The sequence below is a fragment of the Dipteris shenzhenensis genome, chromosome 18 (genome assembly GCF_047967505.1).
Source record: "Dipteris shenzhenensis isolate YYH24624 ecotype China chromosome 18, Dip_SZ_1.0, whole genome shotgun sequence".
NCBI classification, from domain to species: Eukaryota; Viridiplantae; Streptophyta; class Polypodiopsida; order Gleicheniales; family Dipteridaceae; genus Dipteris; species Dipteris shenzhenensis.
Window position 1 is genome coordinate 16381317 of NC_141613.1, and position 24884 is coordinate 16406200.

The 24884-nt window shown below is 44.3% G+C and overlaps 1 protein-coding gene across 1 annotated transcript in view; it reads right to left on the minus strand.

Moving 5' to 3' along the window:
- Positions 1-1715: 1715 nt before the first annotated feature.
- LOC147890866 (large ribosomal subunit protein uL18c-like) overlaps positions 1716-24884 on the minus strand; it is a 42808-nt gene continuing 19639 nt past the window's right edge. The window contains exons 3-7 of the mRNA XM_087389908.1: positions 4213-4540; positions 3996-4087; positions 3600-3761; positions 2273-2335; positions 1716-2073 (exon numbers count right to left, since the gene is read on the minus strand). Of these exons, the coding sequence (XP_087246034.1) occupies positions 2053-2073; positions 2273-2335; positions 3600-3761; positions 3996-4087; positions 4213-4288 (414 nt within the window). The 5' untranslated portion in view covers positions 4289-4540 and the 3' untranslated portion in view covers positions 1716-2052. The remainder of the gene's footprint in view (positions 2074-2272; positions 2336-3599; positions 3762-3995; positions 4088-4212; positions 4541-24884) is intronic.

A 24884-nucleotide genomic window follows, 5' to 3' on the forward strand; every position in this document is an offset into this window, starting at 1 on the left:
ATGCAACAATAACGTGTTGCATGTCCGCTTTTGTGGGATGTATGTATTTTCCCCGATCGACCGTGTCAACCTGCAACAAATGCCGAAAGAAACGCACAACCAACCTCCCATTAAGTCGGCTCCGCCATAACTAGGCGGGAGCTCCAGACTAAGCCTCCAACCACCGAAGAAGCAACACCCCGCCAACCCTCCATTTGGTGCATACAACTTGACACAACACAAAATGGACTAACGCACGAAGGAGAAACACCATTGAGGAGAATGGACTAACACACGAAGGAGAAACCCCATTTCGAAAGAAGAGAGACAAACGGAAGAAGGGAGACAGGTGCTACTCCAAAAACTAAATGAAACCACTAAAGTGATAAGAACCCTAACCACCCTACTAACCCTAACCTAACCCTAAAGTTTACACTAACCACACCACTAACCCCTACCTAACCCTAAGGGTTCCGCTAACCCCGTCAAATTGACCAAGTATTCACCCAAGCCCAAAAAAACCACACTACCCTAAGACCCTTGTAGGGCCAATAAGTTCATGAATATAAAGGAAATGGGCATTGGGTCAATGCATAAGTAGATTTGCATATAAGGGAGATTATGGGCCAGTTATGGGTTCAACATCTATGAAAATAAGACCATAACATATATACACATTAAACACACATTCAAAATACCCTCTCTCTCTCTCTCTCTCTCTCTCTCTCTCTCCCCAATGTCATGAAAATAAACTCTCAACATACATACCAAAATTCCTTTTTGCCTTCTCTAATGCTTGATTCCCACTAGCTGATGCCATGTATTCTGGAAAACGACTTACTATCTACCATGAGTAATGTACTATAACGCAAAGACATGAGCACCAATGGGTTCAATGTAAAAAAAAAGTAAAAGTGTCAAATACATCCAAAACTAGAAACTCAAACAAGGAAGAAGCAGTGAAGAACAAAAGCTCACTAAAGCTATGTATGAACAAGCATCAATAGGAAGCTCACAAACTAGTTGTCAAGACTGGTCTTATGGCCAAATAGAACTAGCAGAGCGGATCATCAATGTAAAGCAAAATTTGAAGAGAAAATATGGCTATAATTGTGTACAGCTTTGGAAACAATACAAGGGATAATAATTTCAAGGTTTCTTAGTGAAAGGCCGCACTTGTAAGATCGAATTGATGATTGCAAAGTACCATTGTGCAATCAATTTCTTTGTGATGACTATAGTTTTAGTTTGTAATTTACAAAGTCAACTTTGGCCAAAAATATATACACATTTGACATAGGTTGCAATGCACACATGTATTTATGGATACTATGGTATCAATTTCTTTGAGCTTATTTGATGAGGGTGCAATTATATTGAAGTTGAGATGGCCCTAGAGTGATTCATGAAATCAGACAATGAGAGCAGACATTTTGATCAATGAGAATGAAGGACTTAATGAGGGGGTAAGATTGTTGATGATATATGCATGGTTATCCATGGGTTACACAACTCACAAGGGTCATAGGTCCACTTGAAAGAGACTAGTATTTGATGGTGCATTGATGGGAATGGGAGTAGCATGCGTAGGTCACAAGCACCACATTTGTCTTATCACTGACATGGATTCTTCCATCACAGAGTATGCACTTTCTCGGATTGTTTTGGCACATGGTGAACAGCTTATTAGTTTGCACTCAAACAATAGATACGCAACAATTGAAAAACAAAGCCTACTGAGACTCAAAAATGATAGGCTTTGACTTTGGACACCTTCCCATATCCTGGATGAATTCAGAAACCCAAACACAGAATTCAACTGAAAATGATAAGTGTAGTTTTTATACCTTATGGAGTCCAAACCTTTAGGCTTAGATAATTTGACTGAAACCTATGGCTAGAAAATCCTACATAAATGGGGCCTTCTCATAGAATGCCAATGTTAGCCATTCAGTTTCTTCCAAGATAGCCTCACCACGTTGGAAGCATACATAAGAGGAACACTAGCCCCGGGAACAGCTAATCATTTTCTGTGATCATCTTTCTGTTGAAAAGTAGCTCCAAATGCAACCACTAGTATAATAAATTGAATACCTAAGCAAAAACAACCAAACAAAATCCTCAACCTCAAAGGGATCCTGTGAGCCGTAATCATTCATTTCATTTCACTTCATGGTTGAGCTTATAAGGTGAATCATCGGGGAAACTGTATTTCTAGACCTTGATCTTGGGCTGCATGTCTAAAAGCCGTCACTCGTTGTCTATGTGAGGATCCCCTCCTGTAAAAAATTACCTTTGTGATCCCTTGTTTCAAACACTGTTTAGCTACCTCTTCACCAACTTTTTTTGCAGCTTCCTGAGAACACAACTTAACTGATTCAGTGGCACCCTGCTGGGTGCTAATGGCAGATCAACAAAGCTTGAACTTGTTGAAACCAAAAAGAGGACAAGATGAGTAAATCCTTTTTCTGGAAATGCAAACACAATGCTAGGAATTTCTCAAACTAGTCATAGATCACACCAACTGCATAGAGCTGTCAAATGGATTTTTTGGAGATTTCATTTAAAGTGTTACAAAGTTTAGAGCCACTCTAAGGCACTCGGAACAAGCCAATGTTTCTCCACGTTAACCTTTATTTTCTCCACAGTTTATGAACATATTTGAACCGTTTTGACATATTAGACAAATTTAGAATTTTACCTTGACAGCAACTTCTTCATCTGTCATGAAATAGTAAAATAATAACTGCAGGTTCCCGATTCACGAATCCTCTCCCCCCCCAACCAAAAAAAAAGGGGAAAAGAAAAAAAGAAAAGAACCTTCTATTATATGCTTTGAAAATGATTAAAAATCAGCTATTTATGAGGCATTTTGGCTCACTACCCATCCTAACCCAAGATTTATTGAAATGAAGTTGCAAGAAAGAAGTTACAAAGGGCTGCCAACATGACAAAACCCTTAAATCGTAATTTAGCCCAGACTAGGATTAATACCCACACAAACCTAATCTCAACCTATAATTGTGCTTACAGGGAAAGCTTAGAAGGAAAATGTGCCTCTGACCCTGCACGAATCCTTAGAAGAAGAAAGTCAAAATTTTGTGCCTTTTAAGAAAAGCTCCCGTAGAAAGGTAGCAGGAAGGACAGAAGTATCAGCAATACCATGTCCTAAATGAAAGGACCTAACTTTTTAGTAGTGCAACAAGGGCTACTAAGAATGGCTAGCCTTTGTAAGGTTTCTACGCATGTCTGCATAATTGAAGGCCTTTTGTCCTAATCTTTTCATCTATTTCCAAGCAATCACTGGATGCTTCCAAACCCCTCTAACCCAACAAGAAAGAGCACTCATAAATTGAGGTGACTTTAACATAGAATTTAGACCTATCTTATCGAGATTAGGATAAGTTACTATCGTAATCATAAGCTCTTTTCTTAAAATAAGAGTGCTTTTAAGACCAAGGACTTGAGGCTTTAGAAACTTCTCTAACAATACTTTCAACTGAAAGCAATGTTGATTTCTAAACAAAGATGGTGACAAGAGAAGTTACAATCGACAAGGTATACTTCTAGGGGACCGAACTATACTTGCAATCATCACTCAAAGAATTTGTACCGCTTACCACAATAGGGCAATCAGATTGCTTTTCCACAACATTAATGCTCAGTTGGGAGGTGGATGCTGACAAAACAGTCTGCTTGTTTGTGTCATCGATGATCACGGCATACAAGTGCTTATCTGAACAGAAAACCAATAGCCTTGGCCTTTCACTGGTGCCGGTAAGCTGTACACACATACAACAGTTAAAATGATAAAGAGTCGAATCCGCTCATGCCTTGAACTTTTTGCTTGGAAATCATACATCGTAAATACAAAAAAATCACAGAACATAACTCATAAATCACATACTCAAGATTTCGTTAATGACAAGACAAACACATGCCTTTGATTTGCTCCAAAATCAAACTCCGCTTTAACAAGTTTGCAATTCTCGAGTCAAATTTGGTCCAAGCAATACCAGTTTTCGAGCCCGAAGGTTCCGGACCTTGGCACTTTCTGTTCGGGGTGCATGCCTCCTGGCCTCTACCTTCAGTGGCAAACAAAGCGCTCCTGAATACAGAGTTTCCCAAAAAGGGACTCTTAGCTCGAACATCCCAAAGGAGCTGGAGTCAATTTCAATACAGTCGAACATGGAGTGCAAAGCAAAAGACACGTGAGATGGAGTTGCGATGAACCTCGAGGATTGAAAGAGAGGGAGGAAAGAGGTGCGTTGACGAAATGGTGGAGAGCAGGAGGCAAGAAGAAGGCCATGCTTTATTGTCCCCAAGCGGCATTGGAAAGCTAACTAGGGTAAAGGCTCCATTACACCATTGCCCGCTAGTAATTACTAATGACGCAATTTCAGAGTATGCTCTAGTTGTTGTCAAGCCCTCTCCATCAGCCCTGCTGAGACACACTAGAACAAGTAAGCCGCCTATAGATGCACCCACAAAATCCCAAACCCCGCCTTTGCAAACAGGACTGATATGCCCATCAACCCATTGCCATGTAGCACCTTTGGGCCTGCATCAAAAAAGCACCAACCGAAGGTGTGTCAACAACTGCCCCTTTGAGTCATTCTTCCGAAAAGCAATGAGTCACTATGGAATCTAGACAGCTACATAGCCATCTCCTACCAAAGATATCACCCGTCCCAGGTGCAAACAAAGAACATTATCATACAATGCATTCCCAATCAACGATGAAACTTAAAATCAAGCAACATCAATGTTGGAAAAGACTCATGAAGAAGAGTTGATTCACATCAAGCAACATGAGCATTAGAAAAGAGTTGTGACAGAGAGTTGATCCATGCCAACACGATGCCAACCAATCCTGAGTTCCAATGCAACCCAACCCAAGTTCCCAAACACTACCAATACACCTGCACAAACAGTAACTTTCATATCTTTTCTTTGTCTCTGCAAATGATCCCGCTTCATTCCGCACTGCTTCTAGATGGCCACTCTGCATCCCCGAACCCTTGTGAGTGCAAGAGCTAGTTTGACCATAAGGCATCACCACATTCCTTCAGGACTATGCACCTCATTCCTTATTAACCTGAATGGAAACCAAGTATGTCTGTGTGAAGGTCAAATTGTCTTTGCTTCTTGCCATGAAGCCCATCTCCCTACCTCAAGGGTATCAGTCCTCTCTTCCCAATGCTAATCGTAGATGCCCTTCAACATCCATGCACCTCTTTCACACCCTTCACACACCCTCGCCGATGTTCTGGAAGCAAGAAAGAGAGCTAGACACTGAGGACCCATGATTGCCAAATCTCCATAACAAAGCCTCGTGTTAATTCAAACTACTAGCCCACTCTTATGGTTCAAACCCTAAACTCTATCATGCATAGCAAGGACTAGCAATATACATCCCAACCAATGTCATCAACACCCAATGATGGGTGTATACCACATAGTATAAGCATACACTCTCACACATACATATCCACACACATGCACACACCCACACAATCACTCTTGAGTATCCATTTATACAAAGTTTTTCCTACTAAATTTATGTCAGCACTCCAGTAGTAAAGGGCAGACTAAGCCGTGCTTTACATATGCCTACTTACCATGCCATTGCCATTGTGTCCTCCTTTTATTTTTTTATTACATTACTCATGTGCGCCTTGCAAGACTTCAACTATCCAAACCTGAACCCATATTCTTAAACATAGACTAGAGCATGACCAAGCCTATGTTCCTACACACACTCGATAGTGATCTCTCAGTACCCTATTGCAAGAAATGATCCCACAAGCATAGATTCACCTCCTCTCAAAGGTGTATTCTTGCAAGAATTTGCTTGTGGAGCCAATTTGCTATGGCTTCATGTATCCTGCAAGGCACACCACCTTCGGCTGGACAAACAAAGATCTAGCGAAAGTTGTTAAAGATGCAAAGACCGGAGGGGCTTTAAGCGCATGCTCTCGGTGTTATCTTAATGACCCCTACCATCAATGCAAGGAGGGAAGAACCAACAAAGCAAAAAAACCCTGGAAGTGTGTTAATTGATTATAAACAGAGGCTAGTTTGGACGTATATTTCAACATGCAACAATATAACCATAGAGTGGGCCTTCAAGAACTCTCTCTGTCACATGCACCAACTAGCGTCTTCCACAAAGTGCAGATAGCTCCTATGATGAGATATTTTGTCGTATGCCGTGCCCCATTGTGAGCCCTTGTCCAAGGACAATCAGGCACAAGCTACATAGGTCAGTCTCTCAGCCTTAGGTCAAGTCGGTCCTTGTTCACTAGTACCCATTGGAGAACAATAGGTTAGTATTTCTGTCTTAGGGTTTTAGCTAGGTCTAGGTCTCAGCCTAGGTTAGGAGCCCAGGAAGGCCCCCAAAGGGCTGGACCAAGTGAGCTCCCATCAAGGGAAAGTGTGCTGGGGAAGGGCTGCTTTTATAGGCTGCCCGGTGCCCCTCCCTAAGCAGCAAAGGGTAGGCAAGTGAGACCAACCAGCCGACTGGCTGGTTGGCCCATTTGGGGCTCGTTGGCACACCCCACAGCCCCCTATTTAAAGGGGGGTTTGCTGCCCTCATTCCTCATTCAGCTCCCCTCCAGTTCAGCCTCTCTCTTCAGCCCGGTGCAGCCCTCAGCCCTTCAAAACATCCCCTGCAAGACAGCCATCAATTCAGCAGACCCTAAGGGTGATCCAGGAACGTGTCCGTGCAGCACCATAGCTGGCTCAGAGTAGAGGTTTGGGGTTCCTATTTCAGCAGCTTTCTTTTACAGTTTTCAGCTCTTTTTCACAGTTCTCTCACAGCTCTCTTTAGTTCCATATCTCTCAGCTTTTATATAGATCTCTCAGGCTCCATATCTCAGATTCCCGTCTTCCCTTCATCTCTCTCACTCACGCAGCTCCGCTGCATGTCCGGGGAAAGCACGAGCCTCTTCAATAGCCTTGCACAATGGTCCACATCTTCTGTGTGGGCAGCGTTGGTCTTGGTCGAGACTGGGTTGCTTCTCAAGCATTCATGGGTCAACTCTCAATGTCGAAGGGTCATCCTCAGAGTTGCCTCCTGTGCTCTCTCAAGGAGTGTTATTTGTATCTTTTTCAGTTCTCCGAGTATAAAGCAAATTCTTCCCTATTTGGCGAAGGGGGCCCTCAATGGGTAAATCCAGTGTCGTCTACATTCTCTCTAACCCTTACCTCTCTATGGTGCATACGCATACGCCTCGCACAAAGGTTTAAAGGAGGTCTTGCTACGCATTTCACGATCATTAACCGTTGCATATTACATTGATATCAGAGCTTCGGTCTATAATCCAGCTTGACTACCGCGAGTGCATGGTCTTGTTGAGATCCGGAAAGGACACACAGACCAGCATCATGGACTAGTAGAGAGAAGAAGAGAAAATTTTCCACTACCAGGAAGACAAAGAAAGTACGCTTCCGCCAAGCACTCAAGCAATGTTAGAGAAGCTTATGGAACAAAATCGACTCCTCCTATCCCAACTTGAAGAAACTTCATGGCAATTGGGCGAAAGACAAGCAGCTAGAGGAGATGTAGAAATAGCTCGAAGAAGAAAAAAACTACAAAAGAGGAAAACCCTCAAGAAGGCAAGGGACTCTCAAAACGAAAAACAACTCTTACCTGGCACTTCGGCGTGACGAGATGACCCAAGCCGAGAAGCAACACCGACTCGACTAGGAAGCCATGTTGCTCCAACACAAACAGATGTTGCAAGCTAGCATGAGCACTGCTTCCTCCTCGGGTTCGACAACACCAAAGGTTACTCTGACAAAATATGAAGAGGGGAGAGGAGAAGAGTGGAGATGAGGAGAGAATGCACAGCTAGAGAGCACACCACAAATGACTAATTGTACACTAGATTTAGTTGAAAAAATAAAATATATACAAACCCATTTAGGGTTAGGGTTAGGACATCTAACCCTTTCCTTTATAGCACTCTATTGGGTTAGTGATATGCACATATGATCACGTGATGATGCTATGCACACATAATCACATGATGTTGAGCGTGAACTCTCAACACCTTCCCTCAAGATCAACATCATAAAGTAGGCCTTCCCTCAAGATGATGATTCTGAGGAATCGAAGAAGGACTAAACATTACCTTCCATCATACCCCTTTAATGGGAATGTCCTTCCTTTGCGTCAAACCAAGAGCTAGTCGGTATTTCTCGAGTAGCTCTTTACCGAGTGATTTGGTAAAGATGTCTGCAATATTTTCTTTGCTATCACAATGTTACAGTATGATGTCACCAAGTAACACTCTTTCTCTGATGAAGTGCTCTCTAACATCAATGTGCTTTGTCCTGGAGTGATATACTCGATTCTTGGCCAATGCTTGAGCCAATTGATTATCACAGTATATTGTTGTTGGCTTTGACTCATCAAAGTAATCCGTTTTTAACAATAGTCTTTTGAGCCATATAGCCTCACATGCACCTGTAGCGAGTGCTCTATATATAGCTTCAATCGAAGACAAAGAAACAGTTGGTTGTTTGTTTCATAACCATGATATAGCACCTTGATCAAGGAAAAATGCATATCCCTATATCGATCTCCTGGTCTCATGATCTCCGGCATAGTCATTGTCATAGTATCCATGTAACCGTGGATGACTTTCTTTATATTCTATCCCAAACTATCTTATACCTCTGATGTATCTCAAGACTCTTTTAACTGTATTCCAGTGAGACTTGAATTTGCCATAAACTGTGCTAGTAAGCTTACTGCATAACAAATATCTCGCCGTGTAATAGTCAGATATATAAGAGATCCAATGAGCTGCTTGTAGTATCTGTCATTGACTGTAGGCTTTTCTATATCTTTAGTAAGTTTCAAACTGTGTTCCATGGGAGTGGCTGCAATCTTACAATCTACCATATGAGATTGCAGCCACTCCTATGGAACAGAGTTTGAAACTTACTAAATCTACAATCTACAAGCTGACTCATAAATGTGCTATCTGAATCTTCTCCAGAACTCAATTCAAAGGCAATAGTGCATAAGTCCAAGATCTTTCATGTCGAACTCTGCATATAAGTCTTGTTTTAGTTTTCTGATGAAGCTATCCTTACTTCCTGTCACAATCAAATCATCTACGTATAAAAGTGCAATAGTAATGTCTTTCCCTTAAACTTTGTAGTAGAGAGTATGATCTGCATTGGATTTCATGTATCCCAAATCAGCAAAATACTTGTCGATTCTACTATATCAACTTCTGGGTGCTTATTTTAAGCCATAGAGACTTTTCTTGAGATGGCAAACCTTATTCTCCTTTCCTAGTTTAACATAACCTGCTAGTTGTTGCATATAGACTTCCTTGTTTAGGTAACCATTAAGAAATGCATTCTTGACATCGAGCCAATACACATTCCATCTACTGAGTGTCACTAGTGATATCAAGAACCGTATGGAATCCATCTTTGCTACTGGGGCATAAGTCTCATCATAATCCTAACCATATTAGTGTGCAAATCCTTTTGCAACTAGTCTAACTTTGAATACTACCATTTGAATTGTACTTCACTTTGTATACCCATTTGTTTGCTATGGCCTTCTTTCCTAGTGGAGGGTCATATAATGCCCAAGTATTATTCTTATACAAAGCATCCATTTCTTCATTCATAGCAGTTTGCCATTCTGGCTTATCTACTGCGTCTTCAAAGTACACTGGCTCTTCTGTAACCATGATGATAGTCATAAGAGCATAGTTGGTAGTTTCAACCCCATTTGCTTTGCCTTTCTGAGCATATGTCAATCTAGCTGGAGGTCTGCTTTCCCTAGTAAACCGTCCAAGCTAATGTGGCTCTGTTGTGGGTGTTTCCGGCAATTCTTGCTCTTCTTCATCAACATGTTTTGTAGATGACTGTGAAGTCGATGCTTCCATCTCCTGTGTATTTAAGGTTTTTCATTCTAATTCCTCATCGAAGATTACACCTCTGGAGATAATGACTTTGCGGTCGATGGGATCATACAACTTGTATGCTTTGCTTTCTTCACTGTAGCCAACCATCATGTATTTGCGTGACTTCGCATCCAATTTTCTGCGATGATCATCATATATGTAAGCATATGCTATGCAACCAAATATGCGAAGATGCCCAATATGTAGCTTATGTCCAATAAATGCTTAATAAGAAGTCATACCATGTATCGGTTCGGGAAAAAGCCGATTAAGCAAATAGTTTACAATAGCGATTACTTCTACCCAATATTGATTCGGAACATGCTTCTCACTGAGCATTGCTCTAGCACTGTTTGCTAAAGTCCCATTCTTGCTTTTAACTCTTACATTCTGCTGAGGCGTATCTACACATATGAATTGTCTTCAAATTTCGTGATTTTTGCTTTCCCTAGTAGACCGTCTAAGCTGTTGTGGGTGTTTCTGGCAATTCTTGCTCTTCTTCATCAACCTATTCTGTAAATGACTGTGAAGTCGATGCTTCCATCTCCTAAGTATTTGAGGTTTTCCATTCTAATTCCTTATCGAAGATTACATCTCTAGAGATAATGACTTTGCGGTTGATGGGATCGTACAACTCATATGCTTTGTTTTCTTCACTGTAGCCAACCATAATGCATTTGCGTGACTTCGCATCCAATTTTCTGCAATGATCATCATGTATGTGAGCATATGCTATGCAACCAAATATGCGGAGATACCCAATATGTAGCTTATGTCCAGTGAATGCTTCATAAGGAGTTATACCCTGTATCGGTTCGGTAGGAAGCCGATTAAGCAAATAGTTTGTAGTGGCGATTGCTTCTGTCCAATACTGATTCGGAACATGTTTCTCACTAAGCATTGCTCTAGCACTGTCTACTAAAGTCCCATTCTTCCTTTCAACTCTTGCATTCTGCTGAGGAGTATCTGCACATGTGAATTGTCTTCGAATTCTGTGATTTTTACAAAAGTTTATGAATACTGAAGACATGTATTCACCTCTTCAATCTGATCTCATGACCTTCATCTTTCTGCCTATCTGATTTTCTACCATGGCTTTGAATTCTTGAAATCTGAAAAACACTTCAGATTTCTCTTTCAGAAAGTAGACCCAACAATATCTGTTGTAGTCGTCGATGAAAGTCAAGTAGTAAAGTGAACCATTGATGCTGCGGGTCTGGGCATAACCCCATATATCTGTATGAATCAAATCAAGAATACCTCGTGCACAAGAGGTACTTCTGCTAACATTGGTTCGCTTTTGTTTGCCGAAGTAGCATGCTTCGCAAACTTTTTCAAGAACTGTAGCTTTGAAATCCCAATTGCCATATTCTGATTCCTAAGATCTAACAAGTCCTTGAAGTTGACATGACCATATCTCTTATGTCATTTTGTAGATAGTGGCATCTATTGCGATTGAGCTGACATGGCATGCTTATCTGGTACTGTAGCTAGCATTCTGTACAAGCGTCCTTCCTTGACACCTTTTGCTACTAAATGACATCTTTTGGATTTGTCTCTGATAGTGCATTCATCTCCGTCAAAGATGACTCGATAGTTGTGTTCCGTCATTTGACCTATTGACAAGAGGTTCTTGCTGAGCTTCGGAACATAGAGCACATCTTTTACCAATCCTTTCGTACCAGTGAAATTGTTCATGGGGATAACACATGTCCCTTGAACTGGATTTGATGTATTATCTGCTATGTAGATGACATTTTTTTGAACTTCTAATGGTTTCATCACTGTGAACCATTCCTGATGATTTGTCATGTAAGATGATGCACCGTTGTCGATATACCAAGGATCATGTTCTGCTTTGTCGACTTGATAGCTGAAATCCTCTTTGGGATTGTAATCAATGTCTAGGTACATTGTATCAGTTTACTGAATTTCCTCGCTTGTAAGAAACATATTCCCATGTTCATTTGCAAAATGACTGTGACTAGAATGTCCACCACGATGATTTCTTCTTCCGTGAAAATTTCCTCGATTACTGCTGGATTGACCGCCTTAGTCGTACTGCTTCTTGCGACAATCTCTTTCATAGTTGATTTCCTCTTTACTAATTCTCATGTTGCTGAGGATGATGCTGATGCTGATTTTGCTGATGATGACCTTGTTGCTAATGATTACCACTTCTCAGATATGATCTACCTTTGCCTCTGTCTCCACCTCTGCTTTTGTCTGAAGCTGTGAATGCCTAATCATTAGAATTACCTTTCCGTGCTTGAATGGCTTGCGTCCTGAGTTCTTCACCAAGTAGGACTGACTGAAGTTCTTCCAATGTTGGAATTTGACGTTGAATGACAATACTCTGGACTAAATTCTCGTATCCCTCTCCTAGTCCATTCAGAATTACTTGAACAACCATTTCTGCGGGGTTCATAGTCTCTCATGCCGCTGCAAGTTGGTTGTATGTCTAAAATTGTCAATCTTAAATACTTGTAGTCTTTTATCCGGTGTACATAAGCATAACCGGTTTCACTGCTGTTGCAAAAACTCTGGTTGACTTGGTTTCTCAGTGTGAGAATCCTAGAAGTATTCTTTGACTCGTAGAGGTAGAGAGCTACGAGCATATCCCATGCTCCTTTCGATGTCTTGACTATGTTGAGTTGTCCTAGCATGACATCTTGCACATTCTACTTGATAAGACAATAGGCGTACTTGTCTTTCTTATCCCATTCTGCTTGAGCTCGGACAATGGCAAGATCTACTACAGGTGCAAAAACTGTTTGTGTAGCTGTAGATCCCACTACTTGTGCTGTGACAACAGGTGGAGTAGAGCTAGCTGGATCATCCAATGGTCTAGATATAGATCCATCGACATACTTCCATTTGTCCTGAAGTACTAGAATGATCTCCATTCGATATTTCCATGTATCGTAATTAGAGTTGTCTAGCTTAGCAGATGCCTCCAGATTGAGGTTGCTAGTCGTAGACATGGTGTAAAAAATGTACTCAAAGTGTCATGAAAATCTCTGTATAAATCAACTGCAAAAAGCTGACTGTGCCAAGTGAAATCTCTGAACCGTCAGTGAAGATAGAACTGCAATATATAAAATCCAATCTGTGTTACAAGGCTTGTGGCAAATGATGCCGGGAATAGCCAAGAGGCTTTACAAGGCTGAAATGATGTGCACAATGCCGTGAAATAGCCGTGTAGGCTTTACAATGGTGGCATGTGTGTGTGAAATCAAATGCTATCTGCCCACTGAACAATCGGCAATGCCTCTGAAAAACTCTGAAGTCGGCTCACTGAATTGATGAACGTCAAGTTTCAGGTAATGTGATGATGTAAAACCGTATGTGAGCATATGGACTGACTCTGAGTAGGTACTAGTCGGGAATTTCGTGCATGGCTTAGATTGGCAGCTTCGGAAAATTCAAAGCATCTCCTCTATGGCGATCTAGTCTACTCTGATCTAGATCTATACCAACCGTCGAGCGATGAAAGAATAGCAAATAATTCCTTTTCTTTTGTTCTTTTCAAGTGCTCGGTCAGATGCATCGATGTAGAGGCTGATGTGGGTGTAGGAAGTGGTTTTGTCGGCGAGGCTAAAATGTGTGTGTAACTTGCGCCGAAAGGTGCGCGTGATGTGACGATCGCGTAAAGCACAAAAAATCGAGCGACTTTCCTTTTTGGAGCACCCTCAAATTCTTCCTCAATCAAAAGACACGACTTAATCTAGGTGGAGGGGCAAAAGGAGTGCAAATGGTGCTCAATGATGATGTGTCACTGCGGGTCACATACAGTGATGATGTGGTGCTGTGTCTAGCAAGAGGTGTGCCTGTGGAGCAGTGTGTTGAGGTGGCCACTGTGTGCACAGTGTGCCTAGCAAGGGACTATGCTTGCAGGGTCAGTGCCACATGGCAGTGATGATGTGGCAATTGACTCGGATGTTGAGGTCATAGTGTTCACTAGTCAACTGTTGACTGATGAGGTGGCAGTTGATTGTTGACTTATCAAAGTGATGATGTGGCAATGATGACGTGACACATGTGACGTGTCAATGATGATGTGGCACAAGTGACGTGACAGGTGACGTGGATTGTTGACTTGGCAATGCTGACGTGACTGCCATCGTGGCAGATAAGGATGATCTGTCAATTGACTAGCTGGATGATGACGTGGCATATAGATTGATGACGTGACCACCTCACGAGGCTGCTGACGTGTCAGATAAGGGATACATGTCAGCTAGTAGACCAATCCTGATGTGAGTGGTGACCCTAGGATAGGGTCTTGGTATGGGATGCCACGTGTCGGTCAAAGGAGGACCAGAATCTTATAGATTCCGTCTTCTTCTATGTTGAGCTCGTGGAGTAGCGTTGGAGAGCCTGGAGCTTTTGGACTTTGATGGAGAGGCGGCTACCACGTCGTCTTGAGAAGGAGGCTAGAGGTCTTTGAATCTGCGCGCTGGTTGGATGGCTTTGCAAGAGCGGCTGGAGAAGCTGAAGATCGTTGGCCTTAGCGTTGGCCTGTGACCATATGGCGGGAGCAGCTGTAGAGCTACTTGTGTTGTTGCACTACTGGGAGCCACGTTGAAGAGTTCGCCTGGCATTGAAGGAGGCAGTTGCCTTTGTTGTTTGGGGAGTTGTCCATTGTGAGGTCCGTTCACTGTTGTAGAGGGAGAAGGTCGTTCCAGGAGAAGCGCTGCTCACTGGGGCATTGATGGGCTTGTTGGAGCTTGTTTGTTGGGCCGCAGCCTATCAAGGTCGCGGGTCGTGAAGGTAGCTCCTATTTGGATGGCGCAAGAGTCGTTTGCCTTAGCGAGGCGTTGGCCTTAGAGGCCTTGTGTTGTAGAAGCCTTGTGTGATGGAGGAACAGCAGAGTTCATAGTTGATGCAGAGTTCATAGTTGATGCAGAGACGTGTGCATAGGTCGTTGACTCCTCTCTCTCAGATGAAAAAGCTCGAGAACCTTACCAGAGAAAACCTCTTGAACCTTAAGAATTCAAAAAACCTTTGAAACTACCTCTCAACCCTCTCAAAACTCATGAAATTGAACCTCATAAGAAACATGATCACTCAAAAGAGTATAACTCGAGCTCCAGGAAATGAAATCCTAATTTTTCTGATCCGAAACAGGGAGGAGAAGGAGCTCTACGATGAGAGCTAGATATAAAATCCTCAACAAATGGAATGTCACAAGGAATCTCTCTCACACAATCAAATGGACGGAAATTCCTCTCAAATGGACGAAAATTTTCTATCACTCTACGGAAGTGAAAGAATACTCAATCAATCTCAATCTCTCTCACTCTCACACAAAGTATGGTGCCTCAACGGAAGGAGAACCTCTAATACCATGACAAAATATGAAGAGGAGAGAGGAGAAGAGTGGAGATGAGGAGAGAGGACACAGATAGAGAGCACATCACAAATGACTGACTGTACACTAGATTTAGTTATATATACAAACTCATTTAGGGTTAGGGTTAGGGTTAGGGTTAGGACATCTAACCCTTTCCTTTATAGCACTCTATTGGGTTAGTGCTATGCACATATGATCACGTGATGGTGCTATGCACACATGTTCACATGATGTTGAGCTTGAACTCTCAACATACTCCGCTCACCCAATCCACTCCGAATTTCACGAAATATGATGGTAAGTGTGACCACTCAGCCATTTTGCAGTTTATTCATCAATTGTAGCTCATTTTCCGCTAGCCCGGAACAAGACAAAGTCTACCTAGCCGCTCCTCATCTAACCGGTCAGGCAAAGACCTGATCGGCAGCATTGGTCTAGTACTTATACTCATCCGACCACACATGTCACTAGTTTCAAGTTGGATACGTTTGTAACCGACCTCAAAGCTCAGTTTCTACCGCCTCAATACTTGCTGAATCTAAAAGACGAGTTTTCTCGTCTCGCCCAGAATGGTCGGCCGGGATTAACCTACAGTAATAAGGTGATTACCTTGGCCCAGCAGTTAGGCGTGTCCGAGTCCAATAAGCTGAAGCAGTTCATCAAGGGGTTTGACTCCAATATTCTTCCCTGTCTGAAATTTTGACCCCGTCACTTACGAGCGTGTGCTTACCTTGGCTCGGAATCCAGAAATGATGCTAAACAGGGAAAAGACTAAGCAGGCAACAGTCCAAAACCCCAGCGGGTAAATGCCCTCAGCCAAAGGACAATAGGTTCCAGAAGAAGGACAACCAGCAATCTGCTGGTCAAAAAGAGAAGTCTAAGCCCAAGATGACTCCAGAGGAAAAAGCTAAGGTGGGCATTAAGAGAGGATACTTACAGCCCGACGAATAGAAGCGGTACTACGCAAAGCACCGTTGTTTTCATTGCCACCACATTTTAGGGCATGGAAAGAAAGATTGCCCAAAATGGTTGGTCGAGAAGGCTGCAAAAGCGCCAGCTTCTACCGTCGCCACTGTTTTGGCACTCCCAACTCCACCTACCACAACAACAAACGCAGTTCTACTTGCTTTGAACGCCATACCCTCGGTGGTCTTTGAAGGTAAGAAGGAGGGCATGCTCAACAAGAGAAATAAGGCCCTCATCAGAGCCTATGGCACGGCTAAAGGACAACGATTTCTTGTCTTATTCGACATGAGGAGTTCAGAAGACGCTAAATTTCCCTCAGCCCTCACCAAAAAATAGGGTGCACTTTAGTGCCTCATGAGCTTGCGGTGGATGGGTTCACACCTAGGCTAAGCACTCAAATCACACACAAGGCCGTTTCACAGTTCACAAGGCCTCTTTTCAGCATGATTTGATCCTCGCACCACTATTAGGATGCGACATGATACTGAGTCTCTAGTGGTTCCGAGAATATTCACCTGTGCTCGATTGGCGGCAAGATTCCTTCACAATTATCGAAGGACTACCTGAGCCAACCATCATCCACGAGACACAAGCATTCCTGGTATTTCGCTCATCTACCACATCCAAGCAGCTCGTGCTATTTGCAAAGGCCCCGTATGCGCGTTGGTGTACGTCCGCTATCAACTAAATTCAAAGCAACCAACTCCTCCTTTGGGGCAGGCCATGGCCGATCTAATCTAGGAGTTCCAAGATATTATGCTCCCGGACAATCTACCACCATGGCTTCCGCCTCACAGATCCGAGGACCATCGGATTACGCCTCCCAGTAAGTTTCCCTATCGATTATCTAAGTCTATGGATGCCAAGTTAGAATAGCAACTCACTCAGTTATTGTGCGCTGGGTTTATCCGGCCATACTCATCACCATTTGCGGCTCCAATTCTATTTGTCCAGAAAAAGGATAAGACAACACGACTATGGGTCGACTACAGGGCACTCAACAAAATCACAATCAGCATAAATTTCCCATGCCCCGCATAGAGTATATCTTAGAGCGCTTGAACGGTGCCAAGATAGACCTTCAACGGTTACTATCCAAGATAGACCTTAACAGTGGTTATCATCAGGTCCGCATATTCAACACTGACATCCCAAAGACAACGTCCAAGACAGAACAAGCTCATTACGTGTTCGTAGTCATGCCGTTTGGTCTCAAAAATGCACCACTAACATTCAACAAGATGATGTTGCAGGTGTTCGCTGAGCATATAGGAGTGTGCATGTTCATCTTTCTAGATGATATCTTAATCTACTCAGCTACAGCGGAAAGCTCTTCAACTTTCATGTGATAATCAATTATATCTCAATGCCAGGAAAAGTGAGTTTGGCCTCACGGAAATCCAATATTTGGGTTACATCATCAATGCCAATGCATTCGCTTGGAACCTGAAAATTTTCAAGCAATCACAAGTTAGGCAGTCCCCACGACGGCCCAGGAGATTCAATCTTTCGTAGGGCTTTGCCAAGCCTATTGTTCACATATGCCTGGATTCTCCACTACCTTAGCTCCCTTAACCGACTTATTAAGGGTGAAGAGTCGCCGGCAAAAGATATCCGTGACCGGTGTAGCTTGTCAGGCCTTCCACGACCTAAAACGATTGGCCACGACAGCTCCAATAATGAAAATCGCATCTTAGGATGATCCATTCTTAGTCAATACCAATGCAAGCCCATTGGGGCAGTTTTACAGCAAGAAGGAAGACCCATGGCATACTACAGCAAAAAGCTTAACCCTCCCGAAAAGATTTACTCAGCGTTATCCAAGCATTGGAACGCTGGAAGCCATTCCTTTATGGACAAACCTTCACAGTCAAGACAGACCACCAAGCCTTAAAGTGGTTGCAGGCAATGCCTAGCTCCCAGTGGAGCGAACGGCAATCTCGATGAAGTCAAATCTTTGAGCAATTTGGGGGCATGATTGAATATGTCCCTAGAAAGAATAACCCCATTGCCGACACTCTCAGTAGGAAAGCCTCCATTCAGACAAAGAAAAGGCCACTGTACTAGAGAAGCAAGGGAAGGACCTTGACTCTATGAAAACATAGTCCGCGGACTCCGCATAGTTTGGCACTTAATATCAGCGCCTTGACACTTGCATCCGGCCATTATTCAATTCAAGATGAATGGTTATTCTACAGGCAAAGACTTTGTGTGCTCAAAGACAAGCGGCAAGCTCTAATCCATGACGCCCTCACAAGTGGCCTTAGGGGCATCAATAGTACATTGGAGAAACTAGAGCATTATTTTTACTCGCCCAAAATACACAAGGATGAATATAGCTATGTGTAGCAACGCCAAATTTGCCAAAAGGTAAAAGTGTCCCATCAAAAGGTGGCAAGCTTGCTTCAGCCGTTACCGATCCTTGAAGGTCCTTTCTAGGACATCACGATGAATTTTATGGGACCCCTTCCCAAATTTGTAGGTACGCAAAAGACTCAATGTTTAGAACCATTGTTAATCATTTTAGCAAATTTGTATGCTTATTTCATGCAAGAAGACAACAAGCGCAGAAGACGTAGCCCACTTATTTATCAGGTATCGGTACCCGATTGGAGGATTGCCACGGACCATTACCACGAACAAATATTCCAAATTCACCTCTCATCTATGGAGGGCTCAGTTCAAAAACTTTGGCACCAAGCTCCAAATGTCCAGTGCTCTTCATCTGCAAACCGACGGGCAATCAGAGGTATACAATCAATTGTCTTTTGATGTAATAAAATCGTATTGTCATGATGCACAGTCCAAGTGGGAGCAATACCTTCCATTAGTACAGGCCATATTGAACAATACCTATTCTTCAAGTATTGGGTGTACCCCGTATGAAGCCGCTTTTGGCAGGAGGTTCTCTTCACTTCTCACCAAGATGATATCCCCATCTCTTGAAGCCAATAAAACTACAGAATCCATGGCCGAGATCAAGGAGTCAATTAAAGACTGCCTCGCCAAAGCACTCATGCCAAGCCAATAAGTCCCAACAAGATGTCAATTATAAAGAGGGTGTTTGGGTTTATCTTCTTAGGATTATCAAGCAAAGACTAAAACAGGGGGGCAAACGATGCCCTAATTTATCCTTCAGAGGTTTGGGACCATTCCCATCATCAAGAAAATCAAGGACGTCTCTATGAAGCTGCGGTTACCAAACAGTTGGACAATGCATAATGTCTTTTCACGTGGCATGGTTGAAGCCATATATTGGCCCAGCACTCAACGATGTTACCGACGAGCAGCAGCCTGAGGTGATCAAAGATGCAAAAGTCATTGGGCCGGAGCAGATTCTCCTCCACAAATGGAAGCATGAGTCAGGACGCTAGATCCACGAATTCTACACGAAGTTTCGACATCGAGGAACCCATGCAGTAGCATGGCTAGATAAAAGTTTCTTCCAAGAGTTCCCACAAATATTGGCAGACTACTTGGAGGCCATGCAGCCACCACCAAGTTAAGGAGGGAATGTCACATGTACCCCTACACTTGGGTGCAAGCTGACAACTGGCTTCATCGACAAAGTGCAGATAGTTCCTATGATAAAAGTTTCTTCCAAGAGTTCCCACAAATATTGGCAGACTACTTGGAGACCATGCAGCCACCACCAAGTTAAGGAGGGAATGTCACATGTACCCCTACACTTGGGTGCAAGCTGACAACTGGCTTCATCGACAAAGTGCAGATAGTTCCTATGATAGGACATTTTGCCATATGTTGTGTCCCCATTGTGAGCCCTTGTCTAGGGACAATCAAGCACGAGCTATGTAGGTCAGTCTCTCAGCCTTAGGTCAAGTTAGAAGTCAAGTCCTTGTTCACTAATCCCCACTGGAGAATTAGTGTTTCCATCTTAGGGTTTCAGCTAGGTCTAGGTCTCAATCTAGGTTAGGAGCCCAAAAGGGCCTCCAAAGTGCTGGACCAATAGAGCTCCCATCAAGGGAAAGTGGACTGGGGAAAGGCTACCTTTATAGGCTGCCCTGTGGCCCTCCCTAGGCAGCAAAGGGTTGGGAAGCAAATCCAACCAGCCGACTGGCTAGTCAGCCCATCTGGGGCTGGTTGGCTCACCCCTCAGCCCCCTGTTTAAAGGGGAGGGCTGCTGCCCTCATTCCTCATTCAGCTCCCCTCCAGTTCAGCCTCTCTCTTCAGCCCGGTGCAGCCCTCAGCCCTTCTAGAAATCCCCTGCAAGACACCCATCAATTCAGCAGTCCCTAAGGGTGATCCAGGAAGGGGTCCACGCAGCGACCATAGCCAGCTTGGAGTAGAGGTTTGGGGTTTGTTGCTTTGGCACTTTTCTTTTACAGTTTTCAGCTCTATTCACAGTTCTTTCACAGCTCTCTTTAGCTCCATCTCTCTAAGCTTTCATATTGATCTCTCAAGGTCCATATCTCAGTTTTCCGTCTTCCCTTCATCTCTCTCACTTACACAGCTCCGCTGCATGCCTGGGGATAGCACAAGCCTCTTCAATAGACTTGGTCCACACCTTCCGTGTGGGCAGCATTGGTCTTGGTCGAGATTGGGTTGCTTCTCACACATTCGTGGGTCAGGTCTCAGTGTCAAAGGGTCATCCTCAAAGTTGCCAACCATGCTCTCTGAAGGAGTGTTATTTGTATCTGTTGCAGTTCTCCAAGTATAAAGCAAATTCTTCCCTATTTGGGGAAGGGGGCTCTCGGTGGGTACAGGGACCCAATCCGGTGTCGTCTACATTCTCTCTATAACCCTAATCTCTTTATGGTGCATATGAATATGCCTCGCACAGGTTTAAAGAAGGTATTGCTGCGCATTACACAATCAAGTAATTAACCGAAGTGTGCTAACTGATGATAAAGAGAGGCTTGTTTGGAAGTATATTTCGGACATGCAACAATCCCATGGAGTGGCCCTTCAAGAACTCTGTCAAAGCTGTGCTTATGCAAAAGCATGTTTCTGAGGATTTATTAAACTAGAACAAGATATCTATAGCCACAAAGTGAAAATTAATATAGTCACGTTCATCAGACATAGTCATAAAACTGAAAATAACTAACCGAATGGAACACAGAAAAAGCAAAGCCATGTGGGGTGCGAACGAGGATCACCCCCTGCTAAAGCTCGAGCAGCTAGCATATTTATGCATTCCAGTGATACTGCTTTATAGATGTAGGAGGGAGTTACAATGCTTCCAAGAGTAGAACAACAAATAAATATGAAGTTTATGTAGCCAAAACTTCGTGATAATCCTGGAATCTCAGTCACATATGCCCACAAGTCAGCCAATAGAGCAGGCTAAAATTGAAGACCTCACGCTTCTGTCATCCTCCTAGCACGAACCAATTCCCACGTTAGAAGAGTTAGGAATCCAATTCCCACAAGTGAATACAGGTAAAAACATTGGAAATCCCTCCAAATTTCTCAATAGAAAATCCACAGCCTCAATCTCAATTCAGCAATGAAATAATCAATCAAAAAGAACCAAGGTGGTATCAAAACCCAGGCAGAGGGCGGCCTCGGCATCATAGATCCAGAACTACAGAGTCAGGCACTTCTTGGCAAGCTAGTCATCCGCGGTCTGACCCCAGGAGGACAGACGTGGAAGCTCTTGCTACAGCATGGTCTCAGTGCGTGTACTCCCCAGAGAGGGGGTGTTTGGCAGCCTTCTATCCGATGGATCTTCACTTCAGCTCCTTTGACTCATCCCCATTCCCCCTTCCTCCGTAGCCTCATCTCGGTCTGGAGGAAGTTGCGACACAGCCATTCCCAGGTTCCCCCCAGCTGCCGAGAGGAGATAGACAGACAGCCCCTGATCTGGAACAGCCAGGTGATAGATGATACAGGTCGTCAGCTTGGAGAGAGATCCCATATCCCTTGGGCGCTCTGGGCGTGTGGGCCCGCGCGCTCGCTCCGGGTTTGGAGGGACGAGCTGGCAGCAGTAGTAGGTACGGCACGTGGGATCCAGGCTCGGCGAGCGGAGATTGATGCTGCCATCCCTACAGGTTGGAGGATTCCCGTAGTCACCGGACAGCTCTTCCCGAGAGATGAGAGGTGGCTAGGACAGTTCACTCCACGAGGCATTCCTTTGGTGGTGGCAGGCCTCTTCTTGGACTCCTCGGTACACTTCTTCTCCATCACTGATGATAGTCGTCTACAAAGCAGAGAGGCCGTGATTGACCCCCAGCTTCCCTGGCAGCGCCTTTGCATTGTAGGGCTGCAATGGAAGACGTGGCATATAGACCCCCTGATTATGCAGGACCAGGATTGGAGACTCTGGATATGGGAGGGCCGTTCCTTGATAGAGGTGGAGTGGGACCCAAGGGAGTGGCGTTGGCCACCATCGGAGACCTCAAAGAACCCTACCCCCTTCTTTTCTTACAGTGCACGCACGGGTCGGCGTGCTCTTGGGGCTCTCCAGCGTGGGCTACCCACACAGGCACATAGGTGGTATGCCCAGGGGATATCCTTGGTCTTTCTTCGCACTTTCTGGAAGACTCTTTGGGCTAGCTGGCGTCCGAGGAAGATCTCCTACTTCCTTTGGATGGTGGCACACAAGGGGCTTCCGGTTGACAGCTGGCTGAGACAGATGGGGCAGGAGGGGCATTGCCAGATGTGTTTTCAGGAGGAGTCGTCCCTAAAGCATTGCCTTTGGAGCTGCTCGCATGCGCAGACGGTTTGGAAGGGAATCATGGGGATCTTAGCGAGGGCTACACCCGAGCTAGGACCGATCACTTGGGGAGCCGTTTGCTGGTGCAGCACTGAGCCGGGACATCACTTGGCCTATGAGTTCTCTAGACAGGATCCCGTCTTTTTCATCACGCAGGCCACCTGGGCATACATGGACTGCTTCCCTTGGCATCTGACAGAGACAGATGCAGGAGCGATGCCTCGGCACCCAGTTTGGGAGATCATAGGGAGCATCGCAGGCTGGCATATCTGGACTTCCAGATGCGCGCAGACTGTAGGAGCTCAAACTACTTCTACTACCCAGACCCTAGCAAACATCTGGAGCACGATCATTCACATGCTCAAGGGTCAGTGGGATCAGATTCAGGGAGAGTCCCGGGCAGGGAAGGAAAAGAGACGACGTTTCCTTCGCGACTGGGACCACCGGGAGTTGTTCTTCCAGCACTCCACTCAGAGTCTTCAGTGGCATTACGCCCCTCCACCGTGGCTGTTTGTCCACTCTCCGATGATTATGTCCTAAGAGGCTTGTATTTAGCATTTTGACTCCGCGGGCTGAATCCGTTTTGTGATTACAGCCCGCTGGCCTTTAGGCCTTCTTGTACTCTCGCTTTCAAGTAATATAACTAGCACTACTTTTTGCGCCCAAAAAAAAAAAAAAAAAAAAATCACAATTAATCTAGAGAAAGGAAAGAAAGATTGCCCCAAATGGTTGGCCGAGAAGGTTGTGAAAGCGCCCACTTCTACCGTCACCACTGCTTTGGCATTTCCAGCTCTTCCTATCTCAACTACAAACATAGTTCTACCTGCTTTGAATGCCATTCTCTTGGTGGTCTTTGAAGGTAAGAAGGAGATCCTGCTCGACGAGCAAAAGAAGGCGACCCTTGCTTGCACCATTTGGAACTGTAATGGTACCCTCTGGTCTGAGCCTGGGAATTTTTCGGATTCATACACAAGAAAAGAGACAGTCTTCTACACAAAGACATATCAGAGCCCAGAGCGCCCCTTATCGGTGCTCAGTGGATACACTTGGGAGTGAGCCTATAGAGGGGAGACAAGGGCGACAGCCAAAGTACAGGGATCAAGAGGAGTAGCAGTCTTATATAGATCGGCTCTTATTGGGGCGATCTCAGTGGAGAGGAGAGATCCACACTCTAGGTTTCTTTGTATCCAACTACGACGCATCACCACCAGCCGTGATCTCTTCATAGCGGCCTGCTACTTCCCACTAGAGACCTTACATTTTGCTATGGCAGTACAAGAGGAGGCTGAGACATCACCATATACACCCCTCTATCATGATATCATGGATCTCTCAAGCCACAGAAATGTTGTCCTAGTGAGGGACTTCAACGCGAGGACAGGAGCACGCCAGGTGCCACTATAGATTTTTGAGAGGATGTTGTTTTACTTCCGGACATAGATCCAGCTGACGCTGACATATCACGAGTATCTGTTGATAGACGGGCCCCTATTACTTCTTACAAACATGCACTACTGGATCTAGATACGGCACACGATCTCATTATCTATGATGGTCTTGAGCGATGGCCCTCCTCCAGCGGCTTCACCTACTTTCTGCATGGAGGGGGTCTAGCATAGTTGATTATATCTTGGGATCCCCTGCCTTCACATCACATTTCACAGACTTCTCTGTTTCACCACCACTTGGGGCTGATCACACATATCTCTTCTTCAATATCACCACTCCCCGCCTTGCTCTACCACTCACCACACCACCCACCTACACTACCTCTCATGACATACACTTTGAACATAGCCTCTCACCCATATACTCTGCACGGCTTTACACTTTACTCAACTATATTGACCACATACCCCTACTAGAGGACCGGGCCACATTGATTAGCCGATCATTGCACGAAGCTGCCCTTCACGCCTTCCTGTACACCACACGTTCTAACCGTCCACCGCCTTTAGGTTCTGTG